The following is an 18808-nucleotide window of genomic DNA, read 5'->3' on the forward strand; positions in this document are numbered from 1 at the left end:
GATTTTAACAAATAAAATTTATTCAGACACATGCATCATAGATTAATGTGTCATATGATTTCAGGCAAATACAAAAGCTGAAAAACGTAGTAGCCACTGGCAGTTCTCAGTGTTGAGAATAGGATCTGCTTTGTCTTTTTCATTACAAGTGTTTTATTTCTTTTGTCTGTCACAGAATCAGCTTAATGTTCCAGAACACTGTCACACATGTGGTTGTAGAATGTGGTTACGTATACAGTATATTCCGCAAAACACCAAGTCAAAAATGTTTGGAAAGAAAGCTATAAGATGACTGAAAAATCATTCATAGGTGACCTCTGAATAACAGCACAACCCTATCCACATTTACTCAGAAGTAAATCCCACTGTGGTTAGTAGGGCTTCCTTCCAAGTAAGCATATTAGGATTGCAGCCGAAATGTTACACATGCAAAAACGATCAACATAAAAATCTTACATTTAACTACATTAGTCATTTTATCTTATATTTTCTTTAAAAAAATGTTTTGAAAACATTTAAAAATTAGTGTATTACTTACTATTTTTTCATATACATGTATATCTTTTCCCCTCAGGATTAAAAAAAAAGACACCAAAAAAATAGTAAAACAGAAAAAAAAACACTACAAAAAAAAGTAACATTACTGGAACATCACAATTAGAACACTGCAAATGTGCTCAGATCTCCTGCAGCTACCCTCTATCATTATAGTTTCTGGTACCTTTAACCCAGAGACCTCAGTTGTTTTTAAAGGAGCAAGGTCAACCAAAAGACAACCACAGAGAAGACAGGGTCCAAATAAGCATCACTAAATCCAGAGAGACTGTTGATGGAACATTGTAGTCTTCATGGAAGCAGCTATAATGAAAAAGACTTTGAGCAAACATCATAAAACTGTGCTAAATGCTGGAAAAGCCCTTGCTAATATCCCCGCCAGCTCATCTTCAAAACAGGCTTCGGCATCCATTGTGTCAGATCATCCCACACTTTTTCCAGAAGTGGTAGGTTTAAATTCTACCATTAAAATAAACTCTGGGAAAGAGAGACCTGGAACTGTGATAGTATCAAAACGGTCAAGTACTGGAGGCATGTCCCAGGATCAGTGGGATCGGCCGGTCATTCCATCAAGAAGACCTGGCTTGAGGGTGTGCTATATCTGCGGCAAAGAGTTTGGGTCACAGTCTCTTCCTATCCATGAGCCAAAATGCCTGGACAAGTGGCATATTGAAAATGACAAGTTGCCAAAGCATCTAAGAAGACCAGCACCCATTAAACCTCAGGATCTTCCTGGAGAAACTTATGGTACAATGGTGGAAAACACAGCAGCTGCTCAAAGTTACCAAGCTCAGCTCTTGCCCTGTCAAAACTGCGGTCGCACTTTCCTTCCAGATCGGCTGTTTGTACACCAAAGGAGTTGTAAACCAAAGACCAGTCCAGGTCCGTCAAGCTACAGCTCTCCTAAATTGCTTCGATCCACAGGTTATGGGCCAGCATCTTCCATATCAGGCAAGGTAAATTAGAAAGCATCACACATATGAAAGAGGCCCAATTGTTTCCATGTGCAAACTCCAGGATGACATTCTGCTGCCTTTGAAGTTAATGGTAAAATCTTCATTATTCAATCAAGCTAGGCTTTCATTTCAGAGAATAAGAGCAATCCTATGGCCACTAGACACTGTCTAGGCGGCCATAGGATTTTTCAGTTTCTGGGAACCAAGGTCATCTGACCTCAGTTTCCAGAAACCGCACTCCCCGCCCGCACCCCCTCCCCCTCATAGTCAGTGCAGTTCTTTCTACGCTGCCGCCATCTTCGTGCTCATAAATGGAGCACAGAGAGGGCAAAAAGGGGACGGTCCTGGGGGTGGGGAGGGGAGGAAACCACAGAAGCTGCTTTAGACAGCTTCCTATCAAGTCTCTGGGCCCCTTCCCTCCCTGAAGTCGCAGCTAGACAGCCAAAAATGTGCATCTAGCCACAAATGCAGGGCAGCTGGAGCATGGAGGAAAGGATTCCCTCCGTGCTCCAGCCACCCTGTATCGGATAGGCCTGAGCCTCTGAGTTCGGAGGCTGACATCTATCTCAATAGGATTGCACCCTAAAATTGAGTGAGTAGCCTTAAAGAAACTTCAGATACCCAGACAAATTCTCATGTTCTGGATAAGTTATCAGTGGAGATGCAGACTTTATGGCACATAATAAGATTTTTCTTTTGTAGTAGTAGTGGTAGCAATTTAATTAAAATAAATTTAAGTGTAAACGTAAACCATATAGGGATTTTTTTGTTCTTACATTGCTATATATAACAAGAGAATGAAGTTTAGGACCAGTGACTGAAAATGCAACATAAATATAAGCAAACAGATGGAACAGATTTTCTACTGAAAGTCATGTAGGAACCAGAATGAAACTAAAAACACTAAGGCCACACTGACATATAATCCTCATAGGAAGAAGCAGTAATTCTTTCTGTGATGAACCAAGGCAGAGAGGGCCAAACTCTGGTAATGTTCTCCTGAACAGTTCATGACTAATAGGCAGCATATACTTTTAAATACTAATTCCTCCCTTTATGTTAATGAGCCATTTTTTTCAGTAGAATTCTATATGGAAGGAGATATAGAAGAAAATACCGAAGACAAAAATAGAATAGAAAATTCATCTTTGAATGATATCCTATCATTTTAAATTTGAAAGTGACAAGGATTGGGGCAAAAAAATCCTTATTTCATTTATACACTGATGGGGTCTGAGGTTGTATTGACTGATTGACCAGGAAAGGGATATTGGGGTTGTAGTGAATAGCTCAAAATGTCAACCCCAATGTGAGGCTGCTGTGAAAAAGGCAACTTCCATATTGGGAATTATTCAGAAAGGAATTGAAAATAAAACTTCCAATATCATAACACCTTTATATTAATCTATGGTATACACCATGTACACTTCTCATCACTACACCAAATGCTTCAGACGAACTATTACAGCTAAATCTGAATCAATGATTTGTAGTGTAGATTGTAGGAGAAAGGGGAAGGCGTTTGTTAACACATATTTTGTTGTCTGAATTCATAGGGTTGGGAACAGGTTGATGAAAACTAGCTGGCCTTCCTTTACAAATGTGACTAAAAGTGAATAGAAAGATGGTGATAACACAGAGATGTAAGGATATTTGAGCCCACGTACCTTTGGCTGGGTGAACAGAAAGCAATGATGTGTCTGTGTGTGTGCGCGAGCGCAGGCACACATCTTCAGTCCCTAAAGAACCGGACAGAAGAGATGGCTGATCATAACTTTTACACTATGTTCTCACACAAAGAAGCTTAGCACTCCTGCTCTGGGGAACCCTCTATAAGGGTTCTTCTTTGCCAAGGGACTTTACAAGGCCTGTTAATAAGGATAATCATGGCCGTTTCCCTCACTTTATCTGGGTATAGCTCTGACAGCAAGACAATAGATTTGTCCCATTGTATTGTTATGCTAGAATGTATTTCTTTCTAACTCCCTTGCTCAGTGTGTTCCATTCTCTAAAGCAAGCCAGCTTGTCTGTTATGGGCTTGTTAGGCCGAAGCTGTTGTTTTGTAATCCAATTGGTAATGGAACGTATGGGCTCATTTGGATTAACCAAGCTTGATTGTATCTAAAATAAACCGCCTAGGCCTAATTGACTTTGGCTGCGCAAGTCAGTTTTGATATCCCTGTTCTCGAATCCTGCTTTGGACTGCGCTGTGGTATGGGTAATGTAAGCAACCCTTAGCCCAATATTCTCAAAATCCAGTTCCACAGCGTAAAGCAAGAGGGAGCTGTTCTTCTAGAGGAAATATTTTTCCTCTTCTTCCTGTGTAGTTTGCTACTACAGTCTTTCAATGTCTTTTTCAATGCTTTCCTTGTCAATATATGGTGAAAACTTAATTCTGAAATTCCATTGGCTGTATCTTGACTATCCGGTGCGATCTGCTGCTTTTTCCTGTTTTATGTCTGCTTACAAAATAAAAAATATACTTTAGCCTCCTGTCTTTCCTCCATTACTGCACAGAACTAAGGTCCAAATCTTGTTCTACTCTTCTATCATTGGGAACTGATTGGATTCATACTTTCCCATTGAAACTGTGTGCCTCCTGTCCTGAAATCCATATCTGAATTCCAGCTTCATTTCAGTGTGAAAACCTGTGGTCACAAGAAGCTTATGTTTTGCCATGATTCCATCAAATGTGTCCATAATTTTAAGGGAATACTTGGCATGATTAAAGTAGCAGACATGGTGAATTATGTTTGCTCCTCAATTTTAAATAAAGGTGAGGGAACTGAGATAGAACATGTAACTGCCAATGGAAAAAAAGATTCAGTAGACAAGGTAAAACCTTTTATCACATCGTGAATTGGTGTAATATGTTAGATATATTAACAGAGAGGAAATAGTAGGTTTGGCAAGATTGTAGTTAGTAGTAATCTAAATTGGAACATTATTTGAACTTTCATTTTGGAATTTCCCAACATAATTTAGTTTGTAACTGTCATTCTCCCTGGGATCTGAAGATAGCCAATATTAAAGATTCAACGTTATCAATTATTTTAACAAAAGATAGAGAAAATCTGAGGGATCGGAACTGGGAAAATAAATTGCCTAAAGGAGTTGGTGGAGGATAACAGGCAGGGCCAGCCTAAGACATTTTGCTGCCAGAGGCAAAGAACAAAATGGCGCTAGGGATGTATGAGAAATTTGTTACAGTTCATTTTTTACCAGAATTTACCCAGATTGCTCCTTCTGGGACTGAATGTGGACCCAAACACAATATGCAGTCAAAGTCATTATATTTCAGAGCTTGCAATGCAGTTTGCAGAACAAAAAGAATGCACTCAAAAATGTGTATGTTTGAAAAATGTACATAAACGTGCTTTAACCAATGGGAGTAAAGAGTAAATTTAAAATGTGCACAACTGATGAGTACATTTGGGAAAATGCACATGAAAATATACTCAAATTTTCATAGCAGGCAGGCAGGAACCAAAGTTTGCAATCTAATACTGACATGAATTGAAATGGGATTTGAAGTAGAATTCAGAGAGTCTTGATGAGCTTGAACTTTTGCTGATTTGCACATTCCTAGTTGGTGCCCCCTCTCATCCTGTGTACTACTGGCTACTGAAACTTTCTTGAACGCTGGTGATGGAACAGCATCCTCTACTTCACCTGAGGGCATCAGGCTAGCTTAGGCAGGGCACGGCAGGCTGCACGGCACACAGCTCTCTCCTCCAACACCTTGCTGCTGTCTCCCAGCTAAGGATGTATGAGAATTTCATTTGCGGGGGTGGGGGTGAAAACTTGATGGCTTTTTCTGATTCAGCCCTGGTGGATCTCATTCCCCCCCCCCCCCAATGTCAACTCTATCTTTACCAGATCAATGCAATATACAGATTCCGGGTTGTTGTTTTTTGATGGTTGCAATTTGGATATATTTTTTTTAATGGCTCTGGAAATTTGCACAAATGGGGACTGTATTTTTGAAAAAATTCTCCCAGTCTTTCACAACTGAACAAGAATGCAGATTTAGCTGTGAGATATGGGCCTTGTCAATTTCCTTGTATGTTTCAGCTGTCAATGAGTACATAACATACAAGGAAACTGACAAGGTAAGACTTCATATAGGCTAATTTGCATACATATGTGAAGAACCAGGAGGAAAATAATGGTAAGACAAAGGTCGAACCCATCTGTGCAATTCAGAAGCACTGAAAAAGAAGTAAATGCACTCAAGGAGCGTGGGGACAATATCTCCCACTTGGCAATGCAATCCTCTCACTACTCAGTGTTGAACCAACACTTGTCAGAGTCCTTCCTCCCTTTCACTGCTTTCTCTAGTCTCCAGGAAGCCCAGAAAGGGGAGTTGTTGGCTCCCTTCCCGTCTTTGTGGCTCCTTCTTGGAGTAGTTACTCCTGCTGCTCAAATTTCTCCTCCATCTACTGCCCAGGCTTTAAATTTTGCAAATTTAGAGGCTTGTAAGTAAACAGAGGTGACTTTTGTGCAGATTTAAAGGCTGGTAAGTAAATGGGGTGGGAATTTGTGCAAATTTAAAGCCATTTGTTCACATTTCAGGATCCATAAAAAAATCCAATTTGCACAAATTACCCTTTGCACAAATGCTAAGACACGGGGGGAAATGTGCTGATTGTGGAATCAGAAAAAAATCTGCTACAGTCTGCCACCATTTATTAGAGCAGAAACACTGCAGAATCCCATCAGGCTCAAATGGAATGGAATTCCCAGGGTTGCACATGCCTACTCCCAGCCTCTGTTGCCTGAGGCAATCACCTCACTGCCTAATGATAGGGCCAGGCCTGATAGCAGGAGGAAAATTATAGTATGGAAGTGAATGTTTCAGCTATAGGCCTACTTTGTTGGTGGTGTGCTATGTGTTCCCATTACTGAAAATAACATCTCCCACACACAGTCACCCGACTGCATGGGATGGGAAGATAGCTAGGAAAAGAAGATATAGGCTTCAGCATGGTAGGAGACTGCACCTATACTTTGAATTATTAAAAGCAGTTCCAGCTCCAGGTTTTGTGGGGCGCTTGAGCAAAGACCCCTGGGTGGACCCTCCTATCTGGGTCAGTCCATCTCCTCCTTGCCACTATCACTGCTGCCCCACTCACACTTTCCCTGTGGGGCTAAATCTGCATAACTACCCAGAATGAAAGTACAAGGCAAGCGGAGTATGCTGCATTCTTGTTACTACTTGCATGCTCTGGGTGTGCAGGTGAATAGGCATTGACAGCAATGAGGAGTAGATCTAGGTCTTGGAGGCGCTGGGGCTTGGCAGTGGGCCCCCTGCAGGGATTTAGGCCTCAGCACATGCCCAACAATACCATACCCTGATGCCATCCTCATGAACTGATCCTTTGACTGAGAAACTAGTGGATTATGCGGAGTTCCCCCCTCCACCCTTTCTATGAAAAGAGGTCTTGTCAGAATTATAATTGTAAAAGTTATAGTTACAATTCTTTTATTTAGTTGTTTATTTGTCAATCTTCTGTTTGTCAAAATAGCAACCCTCCTCAACCTTGTGCCCTCCAGATGTTTTGAACTATAACTCCCATCAGCCCCAGCCAAAATGGCCAGTGGTCAGGAATTATGGGGGTCGGAGTCTAGACCATCTGGAGGGCACCAGGTTAGATAAGGTTGCAATAATCCAGCAAGATCTGATCTTGAGTCAATAAGAGCCTGTAACTTACCTGAAATGTTCAAGGCAGATTTCATAGAACAATTTGTGCAAAAAGATCCCATCTGAAATCTTTGAAAATTAGCCATCCCCCCCACCAAATGGTAACAGGCATGAATTTTGGTCAGGAATTAGGAACTAACAGCCTCTAGATCCATATTTTGCAGGTATTAAAAGGTGTTGTAATGCATTTTTGAACCTGCTTCTCAGCCCCCATTTTGCCACCAGGATTCCTTTCAACAAAAGACTGCCCCCCCCCGCAATTTAAATTATATTCTGTAATCAATTATCTTTTAATTGCACTTGTCCACAGCCTGCAGTGATAAGGCGCCCCCCAACCGTTATTTGCTACATTTGTGGCCGTGAATATGGAACTCATTCAATAAGCATCCATGAACCACAGTGTCTGAAAAAATGGCATATTGAGAATGATCAATTGCCAAAACACTTACGAAGACCTGAACCTACAAAGCCAGTGATCATATCTGTAGGAGGTAAGTTACAGTCTGAAGTGATTAATGTACAGATAGAAGAGTTTGGGGAGGCAATATAAGCATCTGTTAGAATGTTGTATATAATTTTTACTTTATGTAATAATTTAGCTTGTTTTAAGACCTCTCTTGTCTCATTTGGCAAAACCAGTGGCATTTTGTATTTCCGAAGACCACATTGGTCAGACATATGTACTCCCTAGCAATAAACAAATGACAATTAGATCTACCAATTCTGTGGCTCATGGTCTCCCACTGCAAGCTTTGCACTGGCAAGAGGAGGTTGATCATATCACCTCTGATGAGAGTTTACACTGGATCAGTATATGCTACAAAAAGATGCAGCAAAGCATCACTGCAGGAACAAGCTGTAGCAGCTACCCTTCATCCTGAAGGGCTGGTATCAATGCCTTTCTGGAGGCTTGGGATTTAATTGCTTCCCTTCTTCCTGGTTCTATCTACCATTCTATCTAAATAATTAGGGGCTTTTCTACATGAGGCATTTATTGTGCCCCTGCCATTCCCTACTAACAGTTTCTTATGTCCTTTAGAAGATGTTGTGAACCTCCAGTGCACTTCTGTGTTTAACCAGCACTTTCAGTGGGGAGGGGGGGTTAGAGCAGGGAAAATGTGGCATTTAATTGTGAAAGCAAAATAAAATGCTATTTTCTCGTGTCTATTTGTGCTATTTCCTCTTGTGTATTTGAGCTATTATACTCTACCACAGTGCCACCTAGAGGTTATGTGGTGGAAAAGCAGGAAAGGAAATGCTCCTCGTGTAGTGCTTGAATCTAAATTCTGCGACAAAACCGGAAGTAGATACAGTGGATTAATAGCCGATTAACAGCCTCATGTAAAAAAGCTCTAGATGGTGGGTTCTTCATACAGATCTGGGGACCCCAGAACAACACTGACATGATTTGGGACTGATTGCACAACATTTGTGTTGCCCCATAATGTTCCATACTATGTTGAGAATTGGCCTGCAGATTCGCAGTGTCTACAAAACAGATACAAAAACATTCAAAAGTACAAAAAAAATTCAGAGCCAAACTACATGTTACACTAATCACATAGCATGTAGCTGAGGGTTGTCTTTTTCTAAAGTATTATTCTAGTGTAAGCACGCACAGCCCGATTTGGATCAGGACCACCATGCTCCAGGAGGGTATGGTTAAACCTTCCCCCACCATTTGTTTCTCAAAATCCACCCCCAGGTGGCGTTTTAAAGGGGGGGTCATCTCCACTGGCATCAATGGAGACTTCTTGGTGTTTTTTTTAACATGCCTCATGGGAGAGGGGGATTTCAGAAAAAAATAGGGGGGAAAGTTTAACCCTCCCTTCCCAGTGCATGGTGATCCTGATCCAAATCAGGCCACATGCACTTATTTATTTATTCATTTCATTTCTATACTGCCCAATAGCCGAAGCTCTCTGGGCGGTTCACAAAAATTAAAACCAAAGAGCACACAATAAAACAATACAAAATATATAAAACATTAAAACCATAGTAAACAATACAACCAGAATAAAACCAGAATAAAACCTAGCAGCAGTGCAGGGATTTAAAATACAGATTTAAGACAGCAAAGCTAAAAGTCTAAAGAGCTAAAATGCTAAAATGCCTGGGAAAATAAGAAGGTCTTCACCTGATGCCGGAAAGAATACAATGTAGGTGCCACCAGGCGAACCTCACTAGGGAGCTCATTCCACAGCCGGGGTGCCACAGCAGAAAAAGCCCTCCTTCCGGTAGCCACCCACCTCACTTCCTTTGGCAGGGGCTCACGGAGAAGGGCCACTGAGGATGATCTTAAGGTCCGGGCAGGCACATATGGGAGGAGGCGATCCTTCAGATAACCTGGCCCCAAGCCGTTAAGGGCTTTGAATGTTAATACCAGCACTTTGAATCGGGCCTGGAAATGGACTGGCAGCAGCCAGTGCAGCTGGAAAAGTACTGGCGTAATACGAGCTCGTTGGCCAGTCCCTGTTAACAATCTTGCTGCCCTGTTTTGGACCAGCTGAAGTTTCGGACCGTTTTCAAAGGCAGCCCCATGTATAACGCATTGCAGTATTCCAGACAAGAATTTATCAGTTATAACTGTAGCTAGGCTATCTCTGTCCAGATAAGGGCGTAGTTGGTATACCAGCCTAAGCTGATAAAAAGTGCTCCATGCCACTGAGTTCATCTCAAGTGACAGTTCTGGATCCAAGAGCATCCCCAAACTATGAACGTGATCCTTTAGAGAGAGTGCAACCCCCTCCAGAACAGGTTGAATATCACCTAGCCGGGCAGACGAACCACCCACTAACAGTACCTCCATCTTGCCTGGAGTGAGTTTCAATTATTGGCCCTCATCCAGTCCATTACCGTGCCCAGGCACTGATTCAGAACAGCCACTGCCTCACCTGGGTTTGATGAGAAAGAGAGGTAGAGCTGAGTGTCGTCTGCATATTGATAGCACCTCTGCCCACACCTCCAGATAACCTCCCCCAGCGGTTTCATGTAGATGTTAAATGGCATGGGGGATAAAATAGAGCCCTGTGGAACCTCATGGCATAATTGCCATGGCACAGAGCAATAATCCCACAGCACCACCTTCTGGAGTCAGCCATCCAAATAGGAGCAGAACCAGTGCAGTGCCTTCAACTCCCAACCTAGATAACCTATCCAGAAGGATACCATGGTTGATGGTATTGAAAGCCACTGAGAGGTCCAGGAGAATCAACAGGGTCGCACTCCCCCTGTCCCTCTCCCGGCAGAGGTCATCCCACAGGGCGACCAAGGCAGTTTCCGTTCCAAAACCAGGCCTGAAGCCCGATTGAAATGGCTCTAGATAATCCATTTCATTCAAGAGTGCCTGGAGCTGTCCTGCAACCACCCGCTCAAGCACCTTGCCCAAGAAGGGGATGTTGGCCACTGGCTTATAATTATTAACATCCTCCGGGTCCAGGTTAGGCTTACACTAGATTAAAAAAAAAAAAGACAAACCTCAGCTACACACAACATGATTACTGTAACCTGAAGTTTGGCTTTCAGTGCCTGCTTCCTCCACAGCAGGAATACAAATTTAAAATGAAATCATAGCAGGCAAAACCAAAAATAGATTATCTTTAAAACTGTATGCCAGCTAGGGATGGTGGAGAAATCCACCACAGACTCCAATGAGGCCGGATTCTTTAGAATCCAGCCCCCCAGAGTCTGCAGTGGAACGGACTACTCCCCCCACCACCAACACCCGAAATTCTCTCTGGACGGGCCCTACCTGCTGCTAGCCGGTCTGGCCGCTGCCATCTGTCCACTGCCCCAGACTGCAGATGAAAATGGCATCCAGTGCAGCCGACACCATTTACGTCCCTGCTCTTTTCAGTGATAAGCTACGTAAATATTTACATAGCCTATCACGAAAAGAGCAGGGACACAAATGGCATCCGCTATGCGGGATGCCATTTGCATCCACAGCCCAGCAGCGGACATAAGTCCGGCTGTGGACGGGCATGGCTGACGGCTCCACAAATTCACCGCGGAGTGGAGCCAGCCGGGGAGGATTCCAGGGGGAGGGACAGATCGCCTCCCCCCACCCCGCGGACACCCGAACCGGAACGGGGTGAGTATTTCGTGCACCCCTAATGTCAGCTTTACATGATTACAATGATGAACATCAAAATAAGTAATGAAACGGTGGAAGCATCAGAAACTCTGGAGAACTAGGAAATGAACTGCTAGCCAGATTTTACACCCTTAACATCTATCTGCCCAGACCTAGCAAGGCCTCTGGATACCGAGAGTCTTCCAGAACTGATCAGAATCTATTGCAGTTTTTATTGTCATCCTTGAAGAATAACTGTGGGTTTTACCCAGGATTCCACCTAAAATGGAATCCAACTGCAAGTCTTTAAAACAACCTTGTACAGACTGGTTATTGCTTTAAAATGCCTTGCATGTCTATATGCTCTACCTGTGACGTGTGATAGACTGAGTGTTACTAAATTCATCAAGCTGTAATTAAATGGGGGGAGGGGCATGATATCACTGCATTAATGGAGCCTACAGACAACTGGGTCTAGTATGGTGAAAGCACCTAATGAGAAGTTTGTAAGTAGGAGAGACTTAAGTTGCCCTTTGCTTTCACCCTTTCTATAAGGAGCCCAACTACATGTTATACTGCAACTGCATGTAACATTAGTGTGATGGCTACTTCTCTGTTGCAAAGCGTCCCCAGGGGGGACTTTTTGCAGCAGAAAAGAGGCAGGGGAGAGCACTTGACCCTTAGCCTGCTACCTGTGTTTTCCCTGAAGCTCTCCCCTCCCCCATGCTGTGTTCTGAACTGGAAACTCTGAACTCTACATGAGTGGGAAAGCAGTTGGGAGAGAGTTCCAGAAGGAAAGTAACTGGCAAGGGAAAGGGTTAAGCATCCCCTCCCCCTCCCACTTCTCCGCTACAACGCTACCACTCCCAACGGATTTAATATGTCTGCAATGTAATGTGTAGTTTGGCCCTGAATGTTCTGAGGTATACAGAATACACATTCATTTCCTGCAGACGGGAAGAACACTTGCTTTAGCCAAAAAAGGAACACAGTTGGTTGCTCATCTAGTGAAAGGGAATATTAGGAACAGACGCATTAGGAGATCTAAGGCTTACTCTTATATGAAGCATTGGATATGAATCATATTACAGCTGCATGGGTTCTTATGGAAAGATCTATATATTTCCCTGTTACATAAACAATGGACTTTAAAAGAAATGCACTAGTTTTAAACAGATTTCGGCTCAATATCCGAACACAAAATCTAGATTAATGCGTTAAAAGTTACTGGCTACAGTACCATACCTTTTGGCAAAGGCAAACCACTTGCTGTTTCACATAAAGCTGCGTAGTTTTCTCGCCATGCACCGCCAGGGAGGATTATGAAGTGTAGATGTCATTGCTACGGGCTTATACAGTTGTTAAATAACTCAGCTAAAGGTAACTCTATCATAAGGGAAAGACTTTAAGGCCCATTTTAAGGCAAGAACGAGGAGAGAAAGAGAAAGCAACAATACAAATTATACTATTTAAAATGCTTTCCAGCTGCCTTGGTCTCTAGGCTTAATTGCAAATAAAACTCTTGCTGAAATAGCTGGGGGAGAATACGAAAATGGACTTAAACTGAGGTCAACTGATTTTGCCTGCTGGGTCTTTGACTTAACCCTACGTCTTGAAGTCATACTGAAAGCATTTATAAAAACAAAACAAAAACTAAATTAGAACAGAATTGGATCCTTCACCCTAAGAACAGCAGAGGTAGGACAGGGAAAGCGGCGGAGGGGTGGGGGAGACATAGTGAAATACAGAACACTGCATGCTTTTTCTTCCCTCCCTTTGGTCAGATAATATTGGCTCATTAAGCAGGCTTTGTAAGAAGGCCAAGTGGTGAAACTGGCTGATATTGAAGTGTAGGCAAATATGTTAATAATTAGTTAAGAATGTGTAACATAGCACAAGCTGAAATGTTTTCTCCATACATAGAAGATGATTCAGTTTGTAGTTAACTTTATTTGACCCCCGAGACAATAAGCAGAGTTTGGGGGGGGGGGAGTCCTCCCTCATAAGAACTATGATTTAGTTAAAACTGAAAGGCTCAGTCAACAGGTATTTCCTGAAAATATTTTCCATAAAAGCTGAATATTGTTCTCCAGAATGAAAACTGATATTTTTTCTCCCTTTTTTAATTTTCCAGCCAAAGGTTACTATGATCTCGATGCTTTAAATGAGTCTGCCTGGCAAAGTGCCCAGAGCCAGTTAGTTCCATGCAATATTTGTGGTCGCACCTTCTTGCCAGACAGGCTGATCGTCCACCAGCGGTCCTGTAAGCCGAAGACACCGAAATAAAATGCTTCTCCTTTCAAGCCAAAGTTTGGAAGAACAACAGCCCGCTCTGACCTCTGGGATAGGGAGAGGTTGTAGCCCTGAAGAATCATGGCACTATATAGAATCAAGTTCCAAACATGCGCCACGTAAAATGAACTGAATATTAATTACGTAGGTGAAATGTCGGACATGTAGCTTCTAACAGTGTTTTGTCGCAGTGGTATTGACCACATGGTCCGTAAGGATGAATGAAAGGAGTTCAAGTATCTTCAGGAGCATTCAGAACAGACTGTGGCCTTAAGGCTGCATAGCGAATACCATTGTTCCACCACAGCAAGCTCTGTTAAGAAGTGGTTACACCTATTCAGACCCCAGAGTTAGTCAGTCATGTGCAAGAACGCTTATTTTTACTGATTAAGTTTCTGTTAAAAGGCTCTGTCTGCAGCAACATCAAGACAATAAAAGCTTCAGTAGCCTTCTTCAAAAATGGGAATTTTGTATGTTTGGAAGATTAAATCTCAAATCTTATTTCTCAGATATTGTTTTAGATTTTATAGATATCCAGCCTAGTCATCAAGCCTGTATCCAGAATCTGAAGGATTTGGGGCAATGGTCAACTTCCCCCCACCCTCAAACAGGCTTGAATTTCCAGGCTTAGGCTCTAATTTTACTATCTAATCTAGTCACCAACTTCATTTTCATGATATGCGGAACCTGGGCATTGTGTTACCTTTCCCCACAGAGAACTGTAAGTCCTTCCCATTCCCTACTTCCCAAATTTTTCACAACTGACTTTGTGCCCCCTTAAATCCTACAGTTTTCCCATGGGTTTTGTATACCCCAAGGACCACTTTATCACTTCCTTGTTTCCCACAGTCCATGAGACCATCCAAATCCTGGGCTGTTTTGGGCCTCCCTTTATATCCCAACTCTCCACAACCCAGAAACTGTCCTACATCCTCAAAATTTCCACGCACATTCGATCTTAGGCTTGTAGGGTGGCCATGTGTCCTATTTTACAGAGGACTGTCCTCTATTTTAAAGGCATCCTCTATTTGACAGGCTGCCCTGTCCACAGCCAATATAAAGAAAGAGCCATCAGAAGGAAGAGCTGGGCCGTGAAGTTGCCCATCAACAGCACTGGGACAGCAGGCTGAGCAAAGCTCGTAGGTCACCTGGTCACAGTCATTCCATTGTGAGACATACTGTATTGTATGTAAATTATAATAATTATTTCAAAATGTACATGTATACGTATAAATTAGCATATGTAGATTTTATGCAAATTGGTGCTCTCTGTCTTCTTTTTTGGTGATGCATTTCCTCTTTTTTGGCAATTCGTGAATGGCCACTGTAACTATAAGAACAATAATTATATAGTACTTTCCCTAAGTGTGCAAAGTACTTTGCATATATTATCTCAGTAATAACAAGCCAACATTACATATGAGAATCTGAAGCAGAAAGATAGTGACTTGCCTATGACAACTATACAGTGAATTCTGGCCAAGCTGACATTTGAACTGGAGACATCTCGCTCATATGGCCAGTTCTCATAAACAGCAGAGCCCTATTCGGCCACATTCCCCTTCACACAATTACAGTTTTATGGGGAAGGAAAGCAGGACCGTGCTTGTTGATTCCAGGTGACTCACATGCCCCTCACCTATCCCCGCCACCTTCCACAACTTGGGGGCAAGGTTTAAAGTATGGGGCTGCTCTATGGGTGTAGGTTTCTGCACAATTCAGAACTCTGGTCATGTTGTTGTTGTTGTTGTTCAGTCATTCAGTCGTGTCCGACTCTTCGTGACCCCATGGACCATAGCACGCCAGGCCTTCCTGTCTTGCGCTGTCTCCCGGAGCGTGCTCAAGTTCATATTCATTGCATCAGTGATGCTATCTAGCCATCTCATCCTCTGCCGTCCCTTTCTCCTTTTGCCTTCAGTCTTTCCCAGCATCAGGGTCTTTTCCAGGGAGTTTTCTCTTCGCATTAGGTGGCCAAAATATTGGAGCTTCAGCTTCAGTATCTGTCCTTCCAATGAGCAGTCAGGGTTGATTTCCTTTAGGATCCAGGGGACTCGTAAGAGTCTTCTCCAGCACCACAGTTCGAAAGCATCAATTCTTCGGCGCTCAGCCTTCCTTATAGTCCAGCTCTCACAGCCATACATTACTACTGGGAAAACCATAGCTTTGATTCGACGGACCTTTGTCGGCAAGGTGATATCTCTGCTTCTTACTATGCTGTCTAGGTTGGCCATAGCTTTCCTCCCAAGGAGCAAGCATCTTTTAATTTCATGGCTACAGTCACCGTCTGCGGTGATCTTGGAGCCCAAGAAAGTAAAATCTGTCACTGCTTCCATTTCTTCCCCTTCTATATGCCAGGAAGTGATGGGGCCAGATGCCATGATCTTAGTTTTTTTAATGTTGAGTTTCAAACCAGCTTTTGCACTCTCCTCTTTCACCCTCAACAAGAGGCTCTTGAGATCCTCTTCGCTTTCTGCCATTAGGGTGGTATCGTCTGCATATCGGAGGTTGTTGATAATTCTCCCAGCAATCTTAATTCTGACCTCTGATTCATCCAACCTGGCATTTCTCATGATGTACTCTGCATATAAGTTAAATAAGCAGGGTGACAATATGCAGCCTTGTCGTACTCCTTTCCCAATTTTGAACCAATCGGTTGTTCCATGTCTGGTTCTTACTGTTGCTTCTTGACCCTCGTACAGGTTTCTCAGGAGACAGGTAAGGTGGTCTGGTACTCCCATCACTTTCAGAATTTGCCACAGTTTGTTGTGATCCACACAATCAAAGGCTTTAGCGTAGTCAATGAAGCAGAAATAGACGTTTTTCTGGAATTCTCTTGCTTTCTCCATGATGCAGCGAATGTTGGCGATTTGATCTCTAGTTCCTCTGCCTCTTCTAAACCCAGCTTGTACTTCCGGTAGTTCTCGGTTCGCATACTGCTGAAGCTTAGCCTGTAGGATTTTGAGCATCACCTTGCTGGCATGTGAAATGAGCGCAATTGTGCGGTAGTTTGAACACTCTTTGGCGTTGCCCTTCTTTGGAATTGGAATGTAAACTGACCTTTTCCAGTCTTGTGGCCACTGTTGAGTGTTCCAGATTTGTTGGCATATTGAATGCAGCACTTTAACAGCATCATCTTTTAGGATTTTAAATAGCTCAGCTGGAATACTGTCATCTCCGCTAGCTTTGTTGTTACTAATGCTTCCTAAGGCCCACTTGACTTCACTCTCGAGGATGTCCGGCTCAAGTTCAGTGACCGCACTATCATGGCTATCAGGGACATTCAGATCTTTCCTGTATAGTTCTTCTGTGTATTCTTGCCACCTCTTCTTAATCTCATCTGCTTCTGTTAGGTCCCTGCCTTCTTTGTCCTTGATCATGCCCGTCTTTGCACAAAACGTTCCCTTGAGATCTCCAATTTTCTTGAAGAGATCTCTAGTCTTTCCCATTCTGTTGTTTTCCTCCATTTCTTTGCATTGTTCATTTAAGAAGGCCTTCTTGTCTCTCCTTGCTATTCTCTGGAACTCTGCATTCAGTTGGCTATATCTTCCCCTTTCTCCCTTGCTTTTCGCTGCCCTTCTTTCGTGAGCTACTTGTAAAGCCTCATCAGACAGCCACTTTGCTTTCTTGCATTTCTTTTTCTTTGGGATGGATTTCGTTGCTGCCTCCTGAACAATGTTACGGACCTCTGTCCATAGTTCCTCAGGCACTCTGTCTATCAGGTCTAATCCCTGAAATCTATTCCTCACCTCCACTGTATATTCATCAGGGATATGATTTAGGTCATACCTGAACGGTTTAGTGGTTTTCCCGACGTTCTTCAATTTAAGCCGAAATTTTGCAAGAAGCAGCTCATGATCTGAGCCACAGTCAGCTCCAGGTCTTGTTTTTACTGACTGTATAGAGCTTCTCCATCTTTGGCTGCAAAGGACATAATCAATCTGATTTCGATATTGACCATCTGGTGATGTCCATGTGTAGAGTCGCCTCTTGTGCTGTTGGAAAAGAGTGTTTGCTATGATCAGCGTGTTCTCTTGGCAAAACTCTATTAGCTTTTGTCCTGCTTCGTTTTGTACACCAAGGCCATGCCTGCCTGTTATCCCGGTGATTTCTTGACTTCCTACTTTAGCATTCCAATCCCCTATGATGAAGAGGACATCTTTTTTTGGTGTTAGTTCTAGAAGGTGTTGTAGGTCTTCATAGAACCGATCAACCTCAGCTTCTTCGGCCTCAGTGGTTGGGGCATAGACTTGAATTACTGTGATGTTGAATGGTTTGCCTTGGATTCGTACTGAGATCATTCTATCATTTTTAAGATTGTACCCCAGTACTGCTTTTCCCACCCTTTTGTTGACTATGAGTGCTACTCCATTTCTTCTAAGGGATTCTTGCCCACAATAGTAGATATGATGGTCACCTGAATTAAATTTGCCCATGCCTGTCCATTTGAGTTCGCTGATTCCCAAGATGTCGATGTTCAATCTTGCCATTTCATGTTTGACCACCTCCACCTTACCTTGATTCATTGATCTGACATTCCAGGTTCCTAAACAATATTGTTCTTTACAGCATCGGATTTTCTTTTCACCACCAGACACATCCACAGCTGAGTGTCCTTTCGGGTTTGGCCCAGCCGCTTCACTCTTTCTGGCGCTACTTGGAAATACCCTCTGCTCTTCCCCAGTAGCATATTGGACACCTTCCGACCTGAGGGGCTCATCTTCCGGCGTCATCTCTTTTAGCCTTGTGATACGTTCCATGGGGTTTTCTTGGCAAGAATACTGGAGTGGGTTGCCATTTCCTTCTCCAGTGGACCACATTTTGTCAGAACTCTCTGCCATGACCTGTCCGTCTTGGGTGGCCCTGCACGGCATAGCTTATGGCTTCACTGAGTTACGCAAGCCCCTTCCCCACAACAAGGCAGTGATCCATGAAGGGGATACACATACAGAGTTCTAAATCAGATGGGGAGCTTTCATGTAAAGCAGTCTCCTCACTTCACATTATCATTATCATTATTCATTATCTTCCCCCGATAATGAGCATTTCTACGCAAGGCATTTATCGTGCGCTCATCATTCCCCGCTCATGTTTGCATGGGTTCTTTAGACAACATTGTGATCCTCCAGCATTGCTTCTGTTTTTAAACAGCACTTTCAGTGAGTATTTTTTTTAGAGCAGGGAAAATGCAGCAATATTTGTGAAAGTGAAAGAAAATGCTTTTCCACT

At 42.9% G+C, this 18808-nt stretch overlaps 1 protein-coding gene across 2 annotated transcripts; it reads left to right on the plus strand.

Moving 5' to 3' along the window:
* Nucleotides 1-848: 848 nt before the first annotated feature.
* ZNF475 (zinc finger protein 475) lies at nt 849-13576 on the plus strand. Of its 2 annotated transcripts, XM_084832096.1 has the most exons (5): nt 849-1511; nt 4909-4937; nt 5801-5816; nt 7526-7706; nt 13425-13576. In XM_084832096.1, exons 1-5 carry the CDS (start codon nt 849-851, stop codon nt 13574-13576), a joined length of 1041 nt encoding a protein of 346 aa, XP_084688222.1. The 2 variants fall into 2 exon arrangements, with proteins under 2 accessions (XP_084688222.1, XP_084688224.1); XM_084832098.1 differs by lacking the exons at nt 4909-4937; nt 5801-5816.
* The last annotated feature ends 5232 nt before the right edge of the window (nt 13577-18808 follow it).

This window comes from Heloderma suspectum, chromosome 2, assembly GCF_057233095.1.
Source record: "Heloderma suspectum isolate Gila_16-S chromosome 2, 16-S_ref, whole genome shotgun sequence".
Taxonomy (NCBI): domain Eukaryota; kingdom Metazoa; phylum Chordata; class Lepidosauria; order Squamata; family Helodermatidae; genus Heloderma; species Heloderma suspectum.

Excerpts from the sequence above, each read along its gene's own strand:
- ZNF475 (XM_084832096.1), top strand. The coding sequence starts at position 849 with ATGGAAGCAGCTATAATGAAAAAGACTTTGAGCAAACATCATAAAACT. Across the intron at positions 1,512-4,908 it reads CATCTTCCATATCAGGCAAG|AGTAAATTTAAAATGTGCAC; the intron begins GTAAATTAGAAA and ends ATGGGAGTAAAG. Across the intron at positions 7,707-13,424 it reads AGTGATCATATCTGTAGGAG|CCAAAGGTTACTATGATCTC; the intron begins GTAAGTTACAGT and ends TTAATTTTCCAG.